The sequence below is a fragment of the Chaetodon trifascialis genome, chromosome 21 (assembly GCF_039877785.1).
Source record: "Chaetodon trifascialis isolate fChaTrf1 chromosome 21, fChaTrf1.hap1, whole genome shotgun sequence".
NCBI classification, from domain to species: domain Eukaryota; kingdom Metazoa; phylum Chordata; class Actinopteri; order Chaetodontiformes; family Chaetodontidae; genus Chaetodon; species Chaetodon trifascialis.
The window spans coordinates 1545314-1564419 of NC_092076.1; the positions used below are offsets into that span (position 1 = coordinate 1545314).

General features: G+C 50.2%; 1 protein-coding gene across 2 annotated transcripts; it reads left to right on the forward strand.

The window, feature by feature from the left end:
- Window positions 1-2816: 2816 nt before the first annotated feature.
- Window positions 2817-13811, forward strand: st6galnac (ST6 (alpha-N-acetyl-neuraminyl-2,3-beta-galactosyl-1,3)-N-acetylgalactosaminide alpha-2,6-sialyltransferase). 2 transcript variants are annotated; one of them, XM_070991396.1, is made up of 10 exons: window positions 2817-2935; window positions 4055-4420; window positions 6871-7204; window positions 9253-9418; window positions 9995-10169; window positions 10333-10471; window positions 10557-10660; window positions 11298-11381; window positions 11572-11671; window positions 12035-13811. In XM_070991396.1, the coding sequence occupies exons 2-10, from the start codon at window positions 4272-4274 to the stop codon at window positions 12203-12205; spliced, it is 1422 nt and encodes a 473-aa protein (XP_070847497.1). In that variant the 5' UTR covers window positions 2817-2935; window positions 4055-4271; the 3' UTR covers window positions 12206-13811. The 2 variants fall into 2 exon arrangements, with proteins under 2 accessions (XP_070847497.1, XP_070847498.1); XM_070991397.1 differs by having other exon boundaries at window positions 2820-2935; window positions 9995-10163; window positions 10327-10471.
- Window positions 13812-19106: the final 5295 nt, after the last annotated feature.

Here is a 19106-nt window from a genome sequence, read left to right on the forward strand (position 1 = left end):
GATGTGGGGCAGAGGGGGGAAGGAATGCGCGTAGAAAATGTTTGTAGGATTAGGAAAGCAGAGCTGGGACAGCGCGGCCGGCGGGAGGGGTTGAGAGGGCGTGAGGCATGTGACCAGAGGTATGTTAAAAGCCACATACGTTCAGCTGGGCCTGATCCAGAGGCTGCACTCAGACAGAGCACACCAAACTCAACAGGCAGGGGAGGCCTGGAGTCACACACACACGCAAACCCTGTGTGTGTGTGTGTGTGTGTGTGTGCGTGCGTGCGTGTGTGTGTGTGGACCCTCCAGCTCTGCTCGCTCATCACACACTAAGCTGTATTTCATTGTTTTTTTCTCAAATGTTTCTTTTCTGATGTCTTAACCATAAACCCTCTCGCACACACAGAAGCTCTTTGTGGATAAGATTTCAGTAAGAAGGGTCCATAGCATGAGTTGGGGGGGGGGGGGCAGAGAGAAACTCTAAACCTGCAGGTCCAGCCTGTTATTAATGCGCAGCGTGATGTGAAAGAGCGCTCTGACGTGACTAAAGACGCCACGGCCTCCAGATCCGACCCGCATCACTAAATATTTATTCTGTCTCTCTTTATTTATTTCCTGAGTAGCACTCTTTGGTGACCTTGTAGTGTTTTTGTCCCACAGAAAGGTCGAGGATGTGAAGTAATGTTTCTGGAAGCGAGTGTTTTCAGCTCCTGTTGCTCAAACACTGAACGGGCAGAGCTGAAAGCTGCCGCCGTGAAAACCTTTATGCCATTTGTTGATGGTTTAAATACAGTTTGTCAGGTTTTTCTGACACGAAGTCGTCCGAGCCACAATGTAAAGGCTTCTTATGAAGTGTGGTGTCATGGAAGGGCTGGCTTCATGTAGTCCGGCTTTATGGGTAATGCAGTTTCTGCATTGATCAGAGTGACTGTCACATCGGCCAAACCTTCACACACAGCAAAAATCAGGTCAAATCCCGGATCTGAGTTTCAGGGAAGCAGAAACGGTTGATGTGGGTTTTGCCGCGAGTCACGAGGACTTTGGCGTGGAGGCCCGAAGGCCTCGCTGCGCCGCGCTGCTCCGCCGGTGTTGGCACAGCAGACGGGCTGCTGGCCTCCGGCGCGGGAGGGCGGCCATGTGAGTTGGCATTCCTCGCGCATGCCCGTCCTACAAGTGCCAATGAGCCTTGCCTTTGTGTCTGTGTGTGTGTTTGTGTGCCACCATTCCTCCCATTTTGACCTGAGATGACCCTGGTGGTGTCAGACACACACACACACACACACACACACACACACACACACAGGGCTGCCTCTCTTCCATCTGTAGCTGTGTGTACAAACCATTCCAGCTGTGTGGTGTTGTTCTCATGTCCATGTGTAACCCTCTGTGCCGAACACGTAGCTCTCACACTGTTTTCTCCTGTTTTAGTCGAGTTTTTATTGTTATTCTTTCAGAAACTGTGAGCGATCTGTCAGCAAAGAGAATAAAAAGCAAAGACTGTTGCGAAGACGCGCTGTGTCCCTCCTTTCTGTCCGCTGTGGAAAACAGACAATTGTTTGCTTGTTTCTGTCCCCCACCCTCCCATCATCCCTCGCTCTCTCAGGCCATAACTCATGAGTTTAGAAACCAAGAAGTGTCTTCAATCACATGCAGTCAATCCCCCGTGGAGTCCCCGTCGTAAGCCTGAGCCGCTGTTGGTTTGGAGCCTGAAGGGTTTATTGACAGCGTTTCGAAACGCGTGCTTTCGTTCCTGAAGAATCTGCGGAGCCGTCGTCAAACTGCTTCTTGGAGATGGATGTTTTTGCCACAATACTTCTGTAATTGCAGCGTCCTTAATTCCTCTTAGTTGCCTTTATGGAGACCAGTTTAAAGCACCTCGGGGATGTTTCAGCCTATAAATCTGGAATAATGTCCAGAGCTGACCCACTTCTCCTTCCCCCGTTTTTCTTCCTCGCCCTCCAGCTAGCTCACTTCCTCTGGACTGTTAAAGCAACCGGTGGCGCGTACTGAAACGTGTCTCCCCTTTCAGCGTATTTCCTTTCTTTTCACAGAGGAAACTGAACCCGCGAGGCACGCCGGCTATTGACTCCGGCCTGGCGCTGAGGGCCCGGCAGGCAGGCTGGCTGGCTGGCTGGCTGGCTGGCTGGCTGGCTGGCTGGCTGGCTGGCTGGTTGGTTGGTTAGCCGGCTGGCCGGCCGGCTGGCTGGTTGGCTTGCTGGCTTGCTGGCCAGCCGGCTGGCTGGCTGGCTGGCCGGCTGGCTGGCTGGCTGGCTGGCTGGATGGCTGGCTGGCTGGCTGGCTGGTTAGCCGGCTGGCCGGCCGGCTGGCTGGCTGGCTGGCTGGCTGGCCGGCCGGCTGGCTGGCTGGCTGGCTGGCTGGCTGGCTGGCCAGCCGGCTGGCTGGCTGGCTGGCTGGCTGGCTGGATGGCTGGCTGGTGCAGGCCTGGATGGATGGAAGTGAAGGGCTCTTCTGAGTCTCCCTGTCATAAAAAGCTGTGCTGGAAGTTTGAGCTGCATGTTCCTGCTTGTCACCTGACAGTTTCTGTGTGTATGTACATTCATATATGTGTGTGTGTGTGTGTGTGTGTGTGTGTGTGTGTGTGTGCGTGTGTGTGTGCCCTGTCTGTCATTACTGTGTGGTGATTCAGGGTCTCCACACATTGTGAGCATAGCTAGGGCTGCCTGCTCATGTCTAACTTTAACTTTATTGCAGCCTGGAGTGCCCCCCCACCCCCCCACCCCACCCCATCCCCCCACCCCGGAGCTGAGGGGGTTGACCAATTGCCAGCAGCTGTTGCTCATTTCACAATGGTCCCGCCCATACAGTGCGAGGCTGGCAGTGCAGCGCTCCACACCAGAGGAGCAGCAGAGCTCCCAACTTAGAGGAATATGTCCACACTACAAGCATCATGAAGGACAGACTGAGACCGCGGGACGGGCGAGACTTCGCGCTGGTGAGAGGACAAACACGTGTCTTTGTTTGATGTGCCTGTGTCGTGTTTGAGGAGCTTTGTCTCTGTTGGACGGGGACAGACAGAGAAGAGTCCTCTGACTGTAGAGGAAGAGAGATTGAGTCATGATTTGTCACAGTCTGATGCATGTGTGTGTTTTCTGTCCACTCTTTTATTTTGCTCTTTGTCAGCCACGTTAGAGCTTCTTTGCTCACTTTTATGACCTTTATTCAGAGTAGAAATTCCTGCTAAAGATAAAAGCTGCTCTTCTTATTTACAAAAAGACAGATTCCCTCTGAGTTTTGCTGTTATGTCTGTTATCAGAGACATGGGAGCTGAGTTTATCACTGGATCACTGCAACACATTCTTTCCATTCCCCATTTAGCTTCAGCCAGGAGTATCTGCACCAGCCTGGGAAACTATCACTCACACTGTCACGTTATTGTTGCTGCTGTGCTTTTCCTTATTAACCCGCTTATTAAGTGATTACTGTGGAGCAGAAAGCAGCTCGAGGCTTGACTTCAGAGACTTCAGAGAGCACATTTCAGCTCCTGGCTTCAGGCTGTGTTTATCACACTGCTTACAAAGAGGTGAGAAGTGGAGAGGGTGGTGCTCGGTGTGTATGCTAATGGCTTCAACTTCTGGTGAGACCACCAGAGACTCAAAACGTCCATTTTGCCCCGGCAGGCGGGGGCCAATGAGAGCGCGTTTCCTGTGCAGTGATCTCTGCGGGTGTCGTCGTCCATCAGCTGCAGCTGAGTCGAGGTCTGAGTTGTGTGGGCTTGTTAAGAGCAGCCAGCGTGTTGCTGCTCAGCTCCTCTCGGCGTGTCGTCCGTTAACATATGGTTGTGGAGCTGCAGCACTTCCTCTTTTGTGTTTTGCATGATCAGTGAGAGCAGGAAGGAGAGACGACAGAAAACAGGACGTGAAAGGAGATGAAGCTGGTGACCTCGTGCTTTCTGTTCGGGCACGGGAGCAAAGGTTTCATTAAAAAGGGATTATTTGGGACGCTGTTGACACTGAAAGATAAAGTTTCCTCTTCCATCCTGCACCCCCCCCCCCCCCCCCCCCAGTCTTTGCTCTCGTTCCAGCTCTCTCTTTTTATCTCCCTCCCTCTGCAGTTGTGCTGAGAGAGGCCCAGAGTGGAGTCCAGGTCCTGTTGTGGGCTAATTAAATCCCTGCAACCACTGAACTCCCACCTCCCCTCCCTCCCCTGGCTGACCAGAAACAGACTGTCCTGAGGAGGACGGCATCCTCGCCCGCCTCCGTCCTCGGCCTCCTCATGCTCCTTCAGGCGGAGCGGAGGGCAGGGCGAGCACACACAGCTCCTTGACGGGGATGGCGCTCCTGAAGCGGCTGGGGCTCGGGGGGTTGACCGTCGGCTCCCTGCTGGTCGTCTACGTCCTGTGCGTGAACCTGGAGAGGCCGCTGTCCTGGTCCATAGCGCCCCTGAGACACTTCCATGGCTTGACACGGGGAGTGAGCAGGTGAGCCGAGGACAGAACCTGCACGGATGTTTGTCTTCACAGACGTATGAAATGAATGAGCGACTGTGAGGTCAAACTGAGCGCGCTCACTGCAGCAGACCATTTTCACACACATTCCTTTAACAGCAGCTAAGAGCAGCAGGACAGGGATCCAAAACATACAATGAGGCAATAAGGCAACACCACTGGCCACCTCAGTCACATGACCTACATCCAGCTGATCAGGTATTTCACCTGCTGAGGGCCAAACTCAATGCAAAAGCTCCCTGAAACGAGCAGGAAGTGAAGTTGGCGGTCTGACGCCAAAGATTAGACACGAGAGACAGATGAAAACACTGTATCCTACATTACCCACAATGCAGCTGTCTTTTTGCCATGCTACGTCACATGATGCGAGATGGACGGTTGTCTGATTGATCAGAAGCATCAGGCGGCTTCTTCTTCTCCACAAACTCACATGAAATCCAAACCGGCCGTTTCCTCGAACCCTTCACTGCCGCTTAATTCAGCTTCCTTCATTACGTTTGCGCCTCATTACCGACTTCATGAGGTTTCCCTGCTGCTGGCAGCGACGCGAGCAGCTCCAGAGTGGATCAGGGTTAATGTTCAGCTCAGCCTGAAGCTTCCTCCTCTGTCAGGTTTCTCTCTGCCGTCAGCGAGTTTAACAGCCAACACAAACTAACAACCACACAACTGTCTGACAAAGAGACCCTCAGCGTCCCGTCCTCTCAGTGTCTCCGGTTATGTCCTCTCAGTGGACGGTCGTTGATCTGATGTGGACGCAAACACCCTCATATTAAACCTGAGGGTCAGTTTCTCCTTTAAGAAGCTGATTGAGAAAATAGGTCAGAACATGCCTTCCCATCAGCGCCGAGCCTGCTCTGGATATACAGTCCATATTGTTTCAGTCTAAATCACAGACAGATGAGGAGCGCCGGCGTCTCGGTCTGATCTGAGGTCAGATCCAGCTGTAAGACAGGACCAGGTTTAAGGGTTAAACTCTTGAGTGGTTTGAAAAGTTCCATGTTTTTTTCTGTACCCGGCACTTATTCCCCTGCAGTTGTATCATTGTGGTTTCAACAAAGGAGGCACACAGCGCTCGGCTGCTCTAATGAAAGAAAAGCTCCCGGGCTTCTTCCACTGGAGGTGGTCTCTCACACGCGCATGTGAAACGTTAGCTTTGTTAGGACGGGCAGCGCTCCAGCTCTAAAAGCCAGCAGGTCCAGATAAGATGCATTAAGAAAGGGAAAACACGGCTGTCTCTCAAAGGTCTGTTTCAGACGCTAAATGCCAGGTTTGGCCACGCGGAGCTGGAAGCTCCTTCATTTGAACAGCTCGTCGTTAACCTGAACGTCCTCCTCACTCCCTGCTGCCGCTCCGTCTCCCTCCACAAGCCTTTTAAAATGAGATGCAATGAAATATATTCTGTAATGAAATTTTTAGACCGCAAAGAACGTGAACGTTGACGTGAATCTACGTTAAATACAGGCCACTGTTAAGACATGATGCATATTAAAGATATATGAGACAAAACGACAGTGAAATCTTTGTAATACGACTTTTTAGTGGAAAAATGGAAAAAACAATACAAGACGAGATTTTCTGCCAAGAGAAGATCATCCCTCGAAGCAGAACACGTGATACCTGATTGATAAAGTAAATAAATAAACTCACAACAGATGAAAATAAGACTAAACCACAGGGTGTCCTCAGCCTCTGTGCAGGTGAACCCTTCAGTTCTGCTAAACTCAGCTTCCTTTCTTACGTCTGCGTCTCATCACCGACTTCATGAGTGACGTCACGGTCAGATTGAACAGATTTTTGGGGCCTTTAAGCCTTCGGCAGCTGAGCCTCCACCCTCGTCTTCATGACCACAATGACTTGTTCGTTTCTGAGCTGTGAAACTGACTCATAAATCAAACAAATCTCCATGAACTTCACATCTTCTCATCGTTAATGTGTCGCTGTGTGGAAAGCTCTTAACTCGATTAAACGCTCGGTTTATAAGAGACACGTTTTCTCGCTTAACTGCTCGTGGTTTTCAGCCTCAGACGCATCCTGTTAACAGCGTTCTCAGAAACAGAGCGTTCGTTTCACAGCAAGCACTTCATGTGGTGTTTCTAAGAAGAGCCGCAGCACTAAACACGTACAGTGAGAAAGAAATGCAGTGATGCGAGCTGTCAACAAAAAGAAAAACTGGATGTTAAGGCAGCAAAATCCATTTGAGCTGCTTTCTTTTGCTGTTAGTGTCCACAGTTCAGAGGGATTAAGTGTCTGTGTGTCAGCTGTGGCCAGCGTGAGGACAGACCGTCAGTGTTTCAGGGCTATCATAAGCTAAATGTGGGACTGCTCCTTTAAGACGAGCTCCTCATCATGCTGAGGCAGTCTCAGATGATGTATTTCCAGCACTTTCCCAGGCTCACCGCCAAATCTTCTTCTGTCCCCCACAGCGGCTCACGAGACTCCGAGGAGCCTCTCGACAGAAAGAGTGACGGGGACCTGTGGACCCGTCCAGCCCCTGCCTCCACCCCCCACCCCCGGCTCACAGCTCTGCAGCAACACACACGAGCCACACACACTCCAGCTTTAAAGACTCAAACAGCTGAGCAGGAAGCAGCAGAGGACAGCGTGGCGGACGTGTCGCGGTCCAGCTCCAGGTCTGACGGTGGGGTCAGCACTGAAGGGCCCACAGTGAGGCCTCCGCCGCCCACGCAGACGGCCGGACCCACAGAGCCCCCCTTCATCGGAGACACTTACATGAGTGAAGACATCCCACCACAAACAGTGAGTCCTGTGCAGAGTTCAGCTTGTAGTTTGACCTGCAAAGAACCTTTATGTGGAACGTTTATGAGGTGTCAGCGCCTTTGAAAAGACCCTGAGTCACATGGTTTTAACTGCAGCCGGTGGATGTGATGCAGGTTACAGTTACATACTTCCCTTTTCTGTCTGTCTGCGCAGCCTCGAGCCCTTTACTTCCTCCTGTAGACATAACTCTTTAAAAAGACCTCACATGTGTTCTGCAGAGTCATTTCTTTAACCAGCTGGTCGCTTCGGATCCGAGCAAACGTCACTCAAACTCAAAGGACTAAATGGTGCGTTTGTTTGGGCATGTGCAAGGAGCGCGCGAGCCAGCGAACAGCGAGGCTCTCCGGTGTGTTTTTCATAGTTATTGGACAACAGTGGAGCTCTATGGCACAGAGGAAGCACACACACACACACACACACACACACACACACACACACACACACACACACACACACACACACACACACACACACACACACGTTCGACATTCCTTCTATCAAACGAGTGGTTCAGGAAAGCTCGTACATGTCAGCGCTGACACAGGTTAAAAGTGGCCATGTGAGGGTGGTTCCACGTGCTGAGTAAATGTGGCACAGCTCACCTGTTTACCTGTTTCACCTCACTTCTCTCAGGTCAGGTGCTCCGTCGCACCGCTGACTGATAAGAAGAAACTTTATTGGTGCAAAGAACAAAGTCGCACAGAGGGACGGCTTCCCCCAGAAGAGACAGAGTGGACATAAAACCAGGAGATAACACGGAGACTAAAACCCACCTGACAGCAGTGCCGTTGCTTGGGTCTCTTGGGGCTCCAAGCAAGAAATCCCTGGGGCCCCCACCCCACCCGTGCACGCTGCAAAAATGTGGTTTTTGCACACATAAATGCACCATTTCTGGGACATCTGAGATGAATACTGAAAAAATAGATTAGTGGTTCTCAAAGTGAGGTCCAGGGATCAACAGAGGTCCCTGAAAGCCCCCCAGCGGCCGGGGGCTCCAAGCAACTGCCTGGCTTTCCTGTCCTCAAGCCCCTTGCCTTCGTTTTGATCTCAGCTGCACCCACCAGCCACGCTGTCCATTTTAGGTACCGCCCGTCTTTTCCCTCACAGAGTGAATTCACTGTCGTGGGAAAGTTCTTCATCAGTCTGTGAGGAGCATCATCACAAACACTCCTGCTTCTCATCAGGCTGAACATGCCGTCACAGGGCGGCGGCATCGGGCGTGTCCGCCTCCAGTAAATGTTTCATTAAACCAGAGTCATGTCTCCTCCAGCCGGCTCCGCTCCTCCACCCACATTCCCTGAATGTGTCATCAGCGCCGGAGAGTCGTCAGATGGTCCGCTGAGAGTTACGCAGAGGGAGGATGAAGCATTTCTCCAGTCTGCCTCACAGTCTTTGAACGCCTCATGGGGGTGGTTCCAGAAGAGTTTGATGAAATAATGCATCCATATGGTGAATCGCAGCAGGCGCTGCTCGTTCAGTCCTTCAGCTCAGCTCAGTTAAGCTGCAGTTCAGGCTTTGAGCTGTTACATAAGAAGCGAGCATCGACCCCACGGAGAACCACGGGCAGGTAACACAATTAACCAGATAAAGCTGCTAATAGGCCCAGTGGCGTGTGTGTGTGTGTGTGTGTGTGTGTGTGTGTGTGTGTGTGTGTGTGTGTGTGTGTGTGTGTGTGTGTGTGTGTGTGTGTGTGTGTGTGTGTGTTCATGCGTGGAACCGCTTCATGCTTCCTCATCTGCCCACGTGTGCTTTGTACTTCCTGCATCAGCACAGCGTGCACGCAGAGTTCAGAATGAATCCGTCTCTGGTCGTCAGCGCTGGTCCTCTGCAGTCGTGTAATTGTTAGATCACATTAGGTAATTGCCTCCAGCGAGAGTCTGGAGGTGAACACGGAGGTTGAGCAACCAGCCGAGTGGAACTAATGATGCTGGCTTTGTGGTGATCATGTGGGACGCGACTGTGCGTCCTGCCGGGCGAGGACGAGACTGTCTGTGGTCATAACATGGTCGTGTCACCGCCTCTCACAGGTCTGCCCAGACGGAGTCCGAAGTCAGGTCGCAAACACCGAGTTCGGCGGGAGATTTCTGAGACACATCCCGGTCCTGCAGTGGGCCCAACACGCCACCCGTGAGCAGCACCAGCGTCTGAGCCAGTACCCAGGAGCCCACGGCTGGGGGGGGGTCGATTACGCAAGTCAGTCTCTGCTTCTGCTGTTTTCTGTCTGATTTTCACCTCATTTCCAAAAAAGTTGGGACTATAAAGTCAATAAATTTCATGTTTTTCATTGATTTCTGTTCATATCTGCTGATTGTGAATCTGATGCAGCCACACGTTCCAGAAACACCTGTTTGGATCGTTCCACAGGTGAACAGGCTGATTGGTAACAGGTGAGAGGATCCTGATTGGCTGTGAAAGGCTCAGTCGATCACAGAGGATGGAGCCAGTTCACCTCTTTGTGTGATGACGGTGTGTTTCCCTGTGGAAAACCGCACATCCTGTTTTTTATGTAATTATAATTTAAATATGCTGATTTTTTTTGAGATGCTTATCGCTGCGATGATGGCAGCTTCCTGTCTCTGCGCCCACACGTCCAGCCTCGGGCTTCCTGTCTTTCAGACCAATCGCAGCGTGTGGGCGGACGCAGATAGAAAAACAATCAGCGGCTCAGCAGCTAAATCTTTCTCTCATGATTCAAGGATTTCGGTGAAAACCTTTAAGACTGTGTTAAATAAGCCTCATCCAGATTAATCCTGTTCTGTGTGTCAACAGCGCTGGTGGAAACTCTGTCTGTCCTCAACTCGTCTGCTAACCGGCAGATGCTGGACGACTGGAAGGATGGCGGGAATAAATCCGAGTGCATCCGCTGCGCTGTGGTGGGGAACGGGGGGATACTGAAGGACTCAGAGAGAGGGACGGAGATCGACGGCCATCACTACGTCTTCAGGTAGAGCACGTGACGATCATAGAGGCAGAATATCTGTGAAACACTTTGGGATCAGGACAAGTGTCCTGTGTCAGTACGAATGCAATAAACTGAATCATTAAATATTCAACTATAGAACTTAAAAATCAGCTGTCGTGTTTGTGTTCTCATCGGTGACCTTCAGGACCAACGGGGCAGTCATTAAGGGCTTTGAGCGGGACGTGGGCTCTCGCACCACCCACTACACCTTCTCCACCAACACACTGATGAACTCCATGAGGAGCTACCGGAGCGTCGGGTACAGAGGGCCGCCTCAGTCTAAGGTCAGGACAGTCTTTCCTCCACAAAACGCTCAGATGGTGACGTGAAAGGAGGCCTGACACGTCCCGCTCTGCCGCTCTCCAACAGGAAACACGATACGTTTTCCTGCCGGATCACGACCGGGACTACCTGCTGATGAAGGCCGCGGCGACGCACAGTCTGGTGGAGAGAGGACCTGAGCGCGGCAGAGAGTAAGCAGCGCCGACAGGATGAGCCGCTTCCGCTGTTCAGAGCGAAGCGTCCTTCACTTTTCCTCCAACGCCGTCATCAGGTCAAAGTTCAGTCAGTCCAGGACTTTAAAACGTACTGAAAGCATCGCTGAGCCACAGTCTCACAGAGCTGCTGAGATGTCCGTCAGCTCTTTGACTTCTCATATATCTCATAAAATCTCAGAGAGCTGCATGTGTTGCACTCTTTCCCTCAGTCAGCGTCCGTCTCATAGCATGTGAGGATCCAGCTTGTGTCAGTAATACCATAAACTATGTAAAATCATCTCACGCTGCCTCGAGCTGAAGGCCGAGGTCCGTGCACACATGGCTGACTTTTCCTCTGTGTACTCGGACATGTTTGGCCGCTCCTGCTTCCCGTCGCTCTGCTGACACACAGATAACGTGAGTTTTAGCACAGCCAGTGCAGACAGCTGTCTCCTGTGTGAGACGGACGGTCAGTTCGTTCTGTCTAATCTTCATCACTTCCACATTCACACCCTCTCGTGTTGCAGGCCTCGTCACCGCGCTCCCTCTGGCCTGTTCGTAAGCATTTCGTGTGACTGCAGCTGTTTCTGCTAAACTTCTTTTCTCAGCTCATAACGCCACTTTTCCTCCACAGTCCAACCGAGTACTTCGGAGAGGACGTGTCAGCGGGAAAGTTGAAGATGTACCACCCAGATTTCATCCGTTACCTCAGAAACAGGTGAGAGGACGAACGAGTGAAGGTTTCAGAAAGCTGCAGATGAGATTAAAAGAGAGGCGGCGGCTGAAGGTGGAGAGCGCTGCAGAGGGACGTTCCCACAGTGACCGTCCTCGTCCTCTGTGTCCACCTCACCTCAGCCTCCGCGTCTCTCAAACCTCAGACGTTTCATTTATATCATCTTTCTCTGCAGATTCCTTCGTTCTAATGCTCTGAAGACCAGATATAAGGACATCTACCGTCCGTCTACAGGAGCCGTGATGCTGCTGGCTGCGCTGCACACCTGCGACAAGGTAGAACACCGTAGTTCACGTTCCTGTCGCTGTGGGACGAGGCCACACTCGCCTGATTAGTGTGAGAATGTCTCGGCTCCTGGCGGCCTTGAATCGGTGCCGACAGTGAGTCACGGCGCAGCTCTGTAACAGCGAGGAAACTGTGCCAGCTGTACCATCTCTGGATCAGATGGCACAGATTCCTTCAGGTCGTGTCATCGCCGTCAGAACCTGTTCTTCAGCCTGTCTGCGGCGGGCTGAACTTTAGCTGAGCAGATACAGGCTGAGGGGTTCAAGTCAAAACATGAAACGCTCATAAAAGCTGTTAGGACGACAGAGTTTCGCAGCCTGACTGCAGCCTTTGTGCTTCTTGTCTTGATGAAGGTGAGCGCGTACGGCTTCATGACGCCAGACTACAAGAACTACTCTGACCACTACTACGACAGCAGCTACCACCTGGTGGGCTTCTTCATCAACCACGACCTGCGGATGGAAATGAGCCTGTGGCAGCAGCTGCACCAGGCGGGACTCATACGACTGTACATGCACAAGTGAATTCAGGTCAGGCAGAAATGACGTCATCCTGTTCCCAGCGTGGGAACGCCGCAGCAGGAAAAAGACGCCTTTTCCCAAAAATGAGCTCATGACTCTCTGAACTGAGCACAAACAAAAGAGAGCAGCAGAAGTTTTCTCTTCATGAAGAAATCAAAGATTATTCTTTGCTGTGACTGATAAGGATGCAGATTAGTTTTATTTATGTCGAAAAACAACATTTTATCCTGCCTGAAAGCACGTTTTGGTGATTTGTGGCTCAAAATAGGTCCAGACTTTTAAAACCAGATGACAGCCGCGCTCTTGAATGAGTCCTCGTTTGGTCTTCAGAGAACTTTAATTTGACTGAATATCACAAACATTCCCATCAGCAACTCCGCCAATAGGAAAATGTTAGCATGCTAACCTGCTAACCTCATACACTAAAGGTTTCACCTGCAACACACCGGTATGTTAGCATGCTAATGTTAGCATTGACTCCAAGCAGACAGCAGGCTTATTTATGAGGAGGAAGTTTCTGGAAATTAGCCGACTGCAGTTTGATTTTTATAGATTTTTATTGACCACGTCTGGTTCATTTTTCTGATTTCAGAGAACAGACTTTAATCTATCAGATCTGATCCCTGAGGTTAAAACCTCACAGCTGTTAGCGTGGCTAAAAGGTTAGCCTCCATACAACAACACATAAAGGTCTACTTTAGCCCAGTTTACTCGTTTTGACCTGCGAATCACCAGAAGCGTGTTTATGGGATGACTGCAGAGCGCTTCGTACAATCAGTCTGTGGCTGAGTGCGAGTGGACTTATTGTTAGTGTGATCCAGCGTGCTGACAAGGGACAAGACTGCAATTGAGTTGGCCGCTTGCTTAAAATATCCCGTCTCCCGCCCTGAACAGCCGGTCAGACGCTGCTGGCAGTGGCCGCGGTCCGCTCCGCCATGCGCTCACATCTCGGCCGTCTGTGCTCGTTTTACTGTGGAAGCTATAGAAGTCACTGGGACAAACGTTTGAAGCTGAAAGTGATTTAGTTTGAGAGATTTAACTTATTTTTCATTTTTGTAAACACACAAGTGTCCTTTTATTTTTACGAGGTGCCACACTGTGACGATCAGAGCGCTGCGTGGGCGCCGCTGGCCTCTCAGTGCCTTTAATGTGAAGCATGGATGACGCATCGTGACTGAGGCCAGGCGGCCGTTTCCATCACACTACTAACACCTGGACTCCTGAGCTGCGACCGTGAAGGGTCAAAGTTCACTCACATTTATTGTTTCCACTCCTTCGAGCCGGGCTGAGGCATCACATCCTCAGTGACGCGTGCTGACTTCAGCAGAGACGATAACCTTGGTTGTACTGATGTGGCTGACAGCATGCTGTAGGTCTGAGATGGAGGGAGCGAGCAGAAACCAAAGACTGCAAATCAGGGAACATGTTTATTTAAAAGTCGCTCTTTGTGTGATATCAAGTCAATACATCTTCAGACAGACGGATCCAGACACCTGGAGCACCGGATCCTATTTTTTTAATGTGTAACAGGAAGGAGAAACCTTTTATAGTGCAATTTCTGACTGATTTCAACCTTTTTAAAACCTGTATAAACGGAAACTGTGATTTTATCTCCGTGTGTTTTGTGTTTTCTTTCCTCCTCTGTCTTGAAACTTACAGGTTCCCATAGTTTTGTATAATTTCCCAGAAAGTGACGGATATGTAGCTCTGAATTCCTGAGAAGAATCCTGGAAAGGACTCTGTAATTTGGTCCTGATTACAGGGAAAATGGAGAGTGTTCAGTCCGCACACTTCCTATTCATTAACTCCAATTAAGTGCGAGTGTAACCTAGAAATCAGTTTAATTTGCAAAAATGTGAAATTTGTCTGCTGGCAATTTACAACTCACTGCATATGGAGAATGAAGTTTCCAACACTTAAAATTAATCATTCATTTCTCCTCTAGAGGTCTTCTTATAACCAAACTTTGCTCTCGCGCTCATTGGCTCCATGACGTTATCGTCCAATAGGAAACAGGAACACAGGCTCTGAGCAGGTGAGGGCTTTGTGTTTGTGTTTGTGTCGTGCTGATGCCTTCGTGTGAATGTAGATCCAGATGACAGCTGTGTGCTCGCACCTCCTCTGTAATTTTAGTATATAAACACACTGAGGTCAAGGGTTAATCATTAGTTTTGGACACAAGGCGCCGGCCAATGAAGTCGCCATGTTTTCAACGACTGGTTTTCCTTTAACAAAGTGCAGGAAGAGCGTTCTTCAGGGAGGGGTGATCTGATAGCAGGCTCTCCTCTCTTTCACTCTGCTCCACAGTCCTGTCTCCATCTTCTCCATGTCTGAGAGCTCCGCGAGGCGGGGAGGGGGACACAGAGCCAGATGTGCATGGCGTGGTGCGGTCGGGGTGGGGGCAGCGTTAGGGAGTTGTCGAAGCCATGAGTCAGGCTTTGCAGCGCTGCCAAAATGTCTGGCAGCGGGACGTTACAATTACATAGTGCAGTTGGTTGAGTTCAGCCACCAGCCTGCGAGACGAGGCCTCTTACAGGCTGGAGTATAAACAGATGCATGATGGGAGCAGAGTATCAGTTAGCATGGTGTGATGGAATTTCCCATCAGAACAACGTTTCTGAATGGTTTAAGCTTCCTCACGAGCTCACGTCAGATGTTTTGCTCCATCGTGAGGAGGTTAAAAGATTTATTTCCATTTATTTGTTGAGTTTTTGCTCTTTCTCCTCCACGTGTTCACATCGTCGCCGCAGTGCTTTGGCATCACGCTGAGCTCAACACGATGGACACAAACAAACATGCAGAGGAAGCAGCTTTCACGTCCGAATCTCTCCATGACACACAAAGTCTTTACATGATCCCACTCAGGGAAGCTCAGGGATGATGAAGTGTTGCTAACTGCTGACCCTCAGTGGTGATCAGACGTCAGTGCACCAGAGACGGAGAAACATGAAGGGTCCTCAGCTTTCTGTCTCCATGAGACAACACTGCGTGGATTATGGCTTCCGTTTAAAGCTTTCATATCACATATGAATTGATTAGACTGGATTTTAAAATAAAAAAAAGTCTTAAAACAGCTGGCCATTGTAGTTTTTATCAAGGAGGAAACAATAAGCTGAGCTCTGTCTGAACACCGTCTCCTTTCAGAGCAGCAGCATTCCTCTCATCCCAGGAGTCTCGTGGATTTCACCCTTCGTTCAGGCTGTCCTCCCCTTTAAACATTTTCCTGTAAATCTCCTGTGTTTTTAACCTTGATGTGTTGACTGAGGTCCCCTTCAGTCCAGCAGGTGGCAGCATGTGCACTCTCCAGCATCTCCACAGCGGGCAGCCTCTGCTGGCATCTGGACGTCACGTGGGTCAAATCAAAACCCAGGAAGTGCACACCTTCACAGTCAGATATGAGTGTGTCTGGGAGGCTGGGGGCTGCATTAGGGATGTAATAACTCTACATTTTCCAGAGTTAATTCAGTCTTTTTGCTGTCTGTGATAAGAAGTATGCACTATTTTAATAACTTCAGAACAACTGCAGCATACTGGCTTCATCACTGCAGCCTCGGCTTCATGCTGAGTTATCAGCTGTATCAGCTCTTATGAAACTGTGAGGAATCATGTCGTGATTTCTATTTTCTATTTTGTGAATAAAAATGTAAGATTCAGCTTTGTAAAGCCTGAAGTGACTAATTTTCCCCCCCAGACATGAAGTTACTTACTGCTGACCCTCAGTGGCGACTGCAGGCCGGTACACCAGGGAGTGTGAAACGCAGAAGAAGGCCTCTGGAACCGCTGCATCCGCCTCCACCAGCGTCAGCAGCCTGCATCACGGCCTCCGCCTCCTCCTCAGACAGACGACGCGGCTGCATCGGTACAGCTGACGGAATGATTTAAGCTGATAAAGAAACCTTCATCAGCCAAAAACACGTGAAAAGACCAAAAGTAACAGAGGAGTGATCCAACAAACCTGTGTGTGTGTGTGTGTGTGTGTGTGTGTGTGTGTGTGTGTGTGTGTGTGTGTGTGTGTGTGTGTGTGTGTGTGTGTGTGTGTGTGTGTGTGTGTCAGAGGCTGATCAATCTGCTTCCTCGGAGCCGTGGAGCTCCATCGTTGTCCAAAAACTGTTAAAAACACATTGATTGGCCTCGCTGTTGCTCTGGCCAAATGTGGATTAATCCGCTGCTGAAAATAGTCCCTAACAAATGCTTCATTTCCTCTCTCAGTGTTGAGCTGTTTGTGGGGTTTGCTGACAGTAAGAAAAATAAAGGAAAACTCTTTTGTTATCGTCTTTGTCGAGCATCATGACGGCCTCATCGATGCCTCTGAGGTCTTGATCGTCATCGTCATCCTGAAAGCTGCTGTGACATCAGACGGTGAAGTCAGCGTCACACCTGAGCACCTCCTCGTTCATCACACCTGTCACTATTAATTAAAGACATATGCACTCAGAGACACCCAGTGTCCCCCTGCGCTGTCCTCCCTCGTGGTCGCGGTCCAGCGACCATGGACGCCGCAGGTTTGTCCTGAGCTGAAGATCAGGAGAGGATTTTATCTTCCAAATATAAAGAAGGTGATGGACGTTTTGGAAAATACACACATTCAGTTTCCAGCAGAGAAGCTGCAGGTAGCAGCCGGTTAGCTTAGCTTAGCTTAGCTTAGCTTAGCTTAGCTTAGCTTAGCATGAAGTCTACTGTAAGTGTGAAAGTGTGTAAACTGCAGCTGACTGTCTTGCAGGGCTTGTGAGAGCAGTAGCTTCCCGCCGAGCTCGTCCTTCGCTCAGGTGACCCTTTAACGCCGTCGCCCGACACACGCCGATCATTCACTGGATCTTCTTCTTCATGCTGACTGAATGTCCAACGACAGCCCGCTCTTTTTTAGATTTCCTGGCAAACTCAGAGGCTTGTTAATCATCACTGGCACCAAACGCTGCTCCGCTCCAAATGAATACAACCTCATAACTTGGTTAAGCGATTACTCACAGCTGGAGCGCTCATGCTGTGGCAGGTCACAGATATTCTGGCTGCCTGTCATAATAGTGTCTGTCAGCGCTGATCTCAGAGGACACGTCTCGTCAGTGTGTGAGCAGAAATGAGGGTGTTTCTGAGGCTGCAGGCTATCAGCAGCATGTTTGCGGTGAATTATTTGTGTAAACAGCACAGAGAAGGCAGCAGAGGGTGAAGACAAGCAGTGAAACCATCCAGCGTGAAGCAGGATTGCTGCGTTTCCGCTGCTTCTTTCATCATCCCTCTTCTCCGCTGCTCCCCCCTCCAATTTCACACAATCATTTGCACTTCAAGAACTCTGTTATCATGATGAATGCGTGCTTTTTCTCATTGGCCAGAGGTTATAAAGACAGATCAAACGGGACCATTCTGCTCTCGGCCTGCAAGTTCTGAAGAGAAAAAGGCAGAAATTGAATCGCAGCTTGTTTACGACTTTGATGAATTAGCACCATGACGGCAAAAGAGAAGCTGAGTGTGACATCAGGCCAAGCCACTCTGACAATACTGGAAATCATCACTAGCTACAGACCAGTCGGACAGGAAGCGTGCAGACACCAGTGTCCTTGCTGTCTTGCTCCAGTGTCCATTAAAGCTTTGGATCCCAGTGCTGCAGACTGGACGTCTCTCTGCAGATGTACTGGGACAAGGCCCCACATTAGGCCTGTTGATGGGGCTGAACTGCAGGCCAGCCTTCACACGGGGCTCAAACAAGTCGTTAATGAATCCATTAGTGCTGCAGGGTTTCATAAATAAACGGTGACAGCTGTAGAGCAGCATTTCATTTAACAACCACGTCACCAACAGCTTTTATTTTCACACACATCTGAAGCAAAGAAAAGTTCAGCGTTCGTCTTTTCAATAAAGGATCTTTGCTTTCTTCTCTCGAGGTTAGCCGTGAAGGAAATGCCTCAAAGCTTTTAAGGAGACTAAACTAAACCAGCCAAACTGCATTTCTGCCAGGATCCCGGAGCCTCTGAGGGTCTGGCACAAAGTCCGAGACAGATTTCAGTGACACCAAACGGCCCAGTCAGACCCTCGAGTGCTGTCAGTCCATCATCTACTGCATATCAATATCTGTCTCTCTAAATACCAAACGCTAACTATTTTTTGATTGATGTTTCCAGGAGCAGGGCTTTTTGTGCGCTTTGTGTTGAGGACTAATCAGCAAATCCTTTATTTGTCTGGTGTCATCTCTCCCATTTAACGCCTTGAACCTGAACCAGTTTTCTGTCAGGATCATGGCAGAGCCACCGTGGATTTACTGTTACACGTCTTTAGTAATGTGCATCTTTGTAGTAAAGTGCTGCTGAAGCCTGACATCAGAGACAGTTATCATCTCTGACCCTCAACATCTGCAGCTGCTGTGAAGTCGGAGGAGCACAGCAGTCCTGAGTCTGCTCCACCCGCAGCATCACCACTTTGATCAGAAATCAGCGTCGCAGTGATGAATCATTTCAGTGTGACGGCTCCGGCTCCCCGCCAGCAGCACAACAGGCAGGTAATCGGGTTTGTTCCCCGCGTGCTGCAGGCCGGAGAGCCGGCAGATAGAAACGAGGCTCTGCAGAGAGAGTCCACAGCGTTATGTAAGTCAGATGTGTGTGTGTGTGTGTGTGTGTGTGTGTGTGTGTGTGTGTGTGTGTGCTACATGTGTGTTAAATAACGTAAAGCATCCAAACGATAGTTCAGTGACACATCAGAGGAGTTCCTACAGACCAGCCGAGCCCTGAAGCTGCCGTTGATTTCTTTCTTTTCTGATTTTTGTGTGCACATGCGCTCCTTGGAGATATTTATGGACAGAGGACAGACGCAGGCCTGCAGGCCTGTTGTGGGCTCAGATGCTCCCAGTTTGATTCCTGCTGCGTATCGATCCGGAGTATCTGAAATCAGAATTCCCACCCAGCCGGGCGGCCTGAGC

Bases quoted from the DNA above. Each gene is read 5' to 3' on its own strand.
- st6galnac (XM_070991396.1), top strand. From the start codon at position 4,272: ATGGCGCTCCTGAAGCGGCTGGGGCTCGGGGGGTTGACCGTCGGCTCC. The intron at 4,421-6,870 runs GTGAGCCGAGGA...TGTCCCCCACAG, and splicing joins TTGACACGGGGAGTGAGCAG to CGGCTCACGAGACTCCGAGG. The intron at 10,170-10,332 runs GTAGAGCACGTG...GGTGACCTTCAG, and splicing joins GGCCATCACTACGTCTTCAG to GACCAACGGGGCAGTCATTA.